We start from the raw sequence: 5,084 nt of genomic DNA, 5'->3' as shown, positions 1-5,084 counted from the left end.
GGCATGCAGGGCTGGTTAACCTTCAAAAATCAATTAATATAATCCATCACATATCAACACACCAGAAAAGAATAATCACATGATCATCAAGAGATGCAAAAAAAAAAAAAAAAAAAAGCATTTGACAAAATTCCAACACACTCATAATAAAAACTTTCAGAAAAGTGGGAATCCAGTGTAACATTCACAACTTGATAAAGACTATCCTCAAAAAACCTATGGCTAACATTATACCTAATGGTGAGAAACTCAAAACTTTTCCATTTAGATCAGTTACAAGACAAGAATCTTCCTCTCATCACTCCTTTTAGCATAACACTAAAAGTCCTTGATAATACAATAAGGCCAGAAAAGGGGGAAAATGTATATAGATTGTCAAGGAATATGTAAAACTATCTTTGTTTGCAGGTGACATGATTGTCTATGTAGAAAATATGGAAGAATCAACAAAGAAATTCCTGGAATTAATAAGCAATTATAGCAAAGTTGGAGGGTAAAAGATTAATATACAAGTGTCAATGCTTTCCTATATACCAAGTAAGTTTGAAATTAAAAACAATTATTTTTATATTAGCTCCCCAAAAATGTAATACTTAGGTATAAAACAGACAAAATGTGTACAAGTTCTATATGAGGAAAACTACATGAGGATAAATGAAATCAGAGAATAAACCAATATTCCATATTTATAAATAGTAATATGCAATATTATCAGACAAGTTCTTCCTCAATTATTGTATAAACCTTTGCAACCTCAATCAAAATCACTGCAAGTTATTTTATGCATATCAACAAACCATTCTGAAATTTATATGGAGAGGCAAAGATCCAGAATAGCTCAGACAATATTGAAGAGATAGAACAAAATTGGAGGACTGACACTACCCAACATCAAAACTTACAGAAAGGCTAATCAAGGGGTACCTGGGTGGCTCAGTCACTTATGCATTTGACTCTTGATCCCAGCACAGGTCTTGATCTCAGGGTTCTGAGTTCAAGCCCCACATTGGGCTCCATGCTGAACATGGAGCTTAATTAAGGAGAAACAAAAGCTAATCAAGACAGTGTAGCATTGGTAAATAAATAGACAAATAGGTCAATAAACAGAATAGATGGTCCAGAAATAGACCCACATAAATATAGACTAGTGATCTTTGATAAATGAGCAAAGACAACACATTGGAGAAAAGATAGTAGTTTCTTCAACAAGTGAAGTAACTGAATATCCACATTCAAAAAAAAAAAAAATCAATCTAGACACAGAACTACACCTAAAAAACAAAACAAAACAAAACACAAAAACCTAACTCAAAATGGATCATAGACAAATGTAAAACTATAAAACTCCTGGATGATAACAAAGGAGAAAACTAGATTATTTTGAGTATAATGATGCCTTTTTGATACAAGACATGATTCATGGAAGAAATAGTAAGCTGGACTTCATCATAATTAAAAGTTTCATTATAATTTTTAAAATGAGAAGACAAGACACAGACTAGGAGAAAATATTTGCAAAGGACACACCTAATAAAGGACTGTTACTCAAAATATAGAAAGAATTCTTAAAATTCAACAATAAGAACAAAACAACAACAAAAAGATGAGCCAAAACCCTTAACAGACATTCATCAAAGAAGATGAGCAGATGGAAAAAAAAAATGAAAAGATGCTATGCATATGACATTTGGAAATGCAAATTAAAATAATAATGAGATACCATTTCATACCTATTAGAATGGCCAAAATCTGGAATACTGACAACACCAAAGTCTTATGAGAATGTGAAGTAACAGGAAATCTAATTCACTGATGGTAGGAATGAAAAACAGTACAACCACTTGGAAGACAGTTTGACAGCTTCTTACAAAACATAACATTGCTATATAATATGGCCAGTAGTGCTTCTTGGTATTTGCCCAAAGGACGTGAAAACTTATGTCCATGTGAAGCAACCAAGATATGCTTCTGTAGGTGTATGGATAGACAAACAGGTACATTTAGACAATGGATTTTTATTCAGCACTTAAAAGTGAGGAGTTACTGAGCCATTAAAAGAAATGAAGGAAAATTAATTCATATTAACAGGTGAGAGAAACCAATATGAAAGGCTACCTATCATATCATTCTGAAAAAGGCAATACTACAGAAACAATAAAAGAATCAATTGTTGCTGGGGGCGGGGGGGGGAGGAGAAAATGAATTGGCAGAGCAGAGAGGATTTTAGGGCAGTGAAAATACTCTATATAATGTTATGATGATGAATATATATTATTATACTTTTGTCCAAATCCACTGAATGTACAACACAGCAGTGAACCCTTAGGTAAATATTGGAATTTGGGTGATTATTATGTATCAATCTAGGTATATCCTTGATAAAAATTGTGCCATTCTGATTAGTTATTTTGATAATGGGTGAGCCTATGCAAATGCAGGGGCTGACACTATATGGGGAATCTGTATACATTCCTCTCATTTTATTGTAAACCTAAAACTGCTATTTAAATCAAGTAAAAATGAAAAGCTGGTTATTTTATTGGTTAGGCTTCAACATATGACTTTGGGGAGAACATAAATATTCAGTTTGCAACATGGATGCATCTCACAAACTTGAATTGAGTGAAAGGAGCCAAATGGAGTGCCTGGGTGGCTCAGTTGGTTAAGCCTCTGCCTTCGGCTCAAGTGATGATCCCAGAGTCCTGGGATCAAGCCCAGCATCAGGGTCCCAGCTTAGCGGGAAGCCTGCTTCTCCCTCTCCCACTCCTCCTGCTTGTGTTCCCTCTCTGGCTTTGTTTTTCTCTGTCAAATAAATGAATAAATAAAATCTTAAAAAAAAAAAAAAAAAAAAAGCCAAGTAGAAGAGTATACATCACCCACTAATTCTACTGCTAAGAACTAAAAAAAATACAGCAAGAGAAATCTATGCTGTTAGAAGGGAGCATAGTGGTTGCCCTTGAGGAAGGGGCTGGTACTGTCTGAAAGGGAGCATTAGCTATGTTTTTGCAGCTGGTAATATCTGATATCTGCCAATTGTGCAGGTGTGTTTGGTCAGTGAAAGTTCATCAAGGTTACAGCTATGTTGTGTGCATTTTTCTGTTTGTATTTACTTTAATAAAATGTTTATAAACCCTATTTCAGCTGTTTGGTGGCATAAATAATATACATTTTAACTCATTTTATTTTTAAACCTGGTATGCAGAAGACTGCTTTTGAATAAACACAATAACTTAAAAAGTGTAAAATGTAAAAATTGAGAATAGATGAAATACATAGATAAATACAAAAATAAGGCTAATGTAGCAATTTTAATATCAGACAAAATAAAATATTTTAAGTAATAAATAGCCATAAAGATAATAAAAGATTAATAAAGCAACATGTAGCCCACTGGCTGCTCTGAAAAGCCATCTTTGCATTGTTCCCGTGCCCGGCTCCGCGTTCGCCGCAACCACCTCCGCCGCCGCGGACTCCGGCAGCTTTCTCGCCAGAGTCCCCCAACTCTTGCTTTCTTTGTAATCCGCTGCATCGGATCACCGGCGTGCCCCATCGTGTCAGACGCGGCCGTGGACACCAGCTCCGAGATCACCACCAAGGACTTAAAGGAGAAGAAGGAAGTTGTGGAGGAGGCAGAGAATGGAAGAGACACGCCTGCTAATGGGAACGCTAATGAGGAAAATGGGGAGCAGGAGGCTGACAATGAGGTAGATGAAGAAGGGGGAGAAAAAGAGGAGGAGGAGGAGGAAGGCGATGGTGAGGAAGAGGATGGAGATGAAGATGAGGAGGCCGAGGCAGCTACGGGCAAACGGGCAGCTGAAGATGATGAGGATGATGATGTCGACACCAAGAAGCAGAAGACTGATGAGGATGAATGGACAGCAAAAAAGGAAAAGTTAAACTTAACGAAAAAAAAAGGCCGCCATGACCTGTTCACCCTCCACTTCCCGTCTCAGAATCTAAACGTGGTCACCTTCGAGTAGAGTCCCGCCCGCCTGCCCAACGCGGGCAGCGCCACCCGCAGATGACACACGCTCTCCGCCACCCAGCCAAAACCACAGTGTGAATTTGCAACAGGGGAGGAAAAAAGAACCAAAACTTCCAAGGCCCTGCTTTTTTTCTTAAAAGTACTTTAAAAAGGAAAATTTGTTTGTATTTTTTATTTACATTTTAAACTTTTGTACATATTGTTAGGGGTCAGCCATTTTTAATGATCTCGGATGACCAAACCAGCCTTTGGAGCGTTCTCTGTCCTACTTCTAACTTTACTTGTGGTGTGACCATGTTCATTATAATCTCAAAGGAGAAAAAAAACCTTGTAAAAAAAGCAAAAACAACAACAAAAAAAACAATCTTATTCTGAGCATTCCAGTAACTTTTTTTGTGTATGTACTTAGCTGTAGTATAAGTAGTGGGTTTGTATGAGATGGTTAAAAAGGCCAAAGATAAAAGGTTTCTTTTTTTCCTTTTTTGTCCTTTTTTTGCTGTTTATTTTTTTTGGCCTGTTTGATGTATGTGTGAAACAATGTTGTCCAACAATAAACCGGAATTTTATTTTGCTGAGTTGTTCTAACAAAAAAAAAAAAAATGTACAACAAAATAGCCCTTGCATGTTACAAGTGAGAGGGCCTTCCCACATAAAAATCAAGTGACAAAATTACTGAGACAGACTAACAAATTAATGGTTATAATGGAAATGCTAACACGTCTATATTAGAACGTGAGACATCCTGTTGATTAAAAAAAGGAAAAAGTAGGGGTGCCTAGGTGGTTCAGTCATTAAGCATCTGTCTTCAGCTCAGGTCATGATCCCAGGGTACTGGGATCAAGCCCCACATCGGGCTCCCTGCTCGGTGGGAAGCTGTATCTCCCTCTCCCACACCCCCTGCTTGTGTTCTCTCTCTCACTGTGTCTCTCTCTGTCAAATAAATAAATAAAATATTTAAATAAAAAGGAAAAAGAATATCAATACATTAGAAATTTGAATAAGAAAATTAGATTTTTCAATAAAAATATGGTTAGAATTTTGCCACCAAGAAAGAGAACATAATTTTCAAATGCAAGAATAAAAAATTTGTCAACTACTA

The 5,084-nt window shown here is 36.4% G+C and overlaps 1 protein-coding gene across 1 annotated transcript; it reads left to right on the top strand.

The window, feature by feature from the left end:
* Positions 1-413: 413 nt before the first annotated feature.
* On the top strand, positions 414-4,449 carry LOC123850259 (eukaryotic translation initiation factor 5B-like). The gene is made up of 2 exons (XM_045883664.3): positions 414-485; positions 3,387-4,449. The coding sequence occupies exons 1-2, from the start codon at positions 414-416 to the stop codon at positions 3,978-3,980; spliced, it is 666 nt and encodes a 221-aa protein (XP_045739620.1). The 3' UTR covers positions 3,981-4,449.
* The last annotated feature ends 635 nt before the right edge of the window (positions 4,450-5,084 follow it).

The sequence above is a fragment of the Mirounga angustirostris genome, unplaced genomic scaffold (assembly GCF_029215605.1).
Source record: "Mirounga angustirostris isolate CCGP_5_RB_7025 unplaced genomic scaffold, mMirAng1.0.hap1 SCAF_15, whole genome shotgun sequence".
NCBI lineage: Eukaryota > Metazoa > Chordata > Mammalia > Carnivora > Phocidae > Mirounga > Mirounga angustirostris.
Note: the sequence above shows the minus strand (reverse complement) of the source record. Positions and strands in the feature narration are given on the sequence as shown.

Excerpts from the sequence above, each read along its gene's own strand:
- LOC123850259 (XM_045883664.3), top strand. The coding sequence starts at position 414 with ATGATTGTCTATGTAGAAAATATGGAAGAATCAACAAAGAAATTCCTG. Across the intron at positions 486-3,386 it reads TAATAAGCAATTATAGCAAA|CCCACTGGCTGCTCTGAAAA; the intron begins GTTGGAGGGTAA and ends AGCAACATGTAG.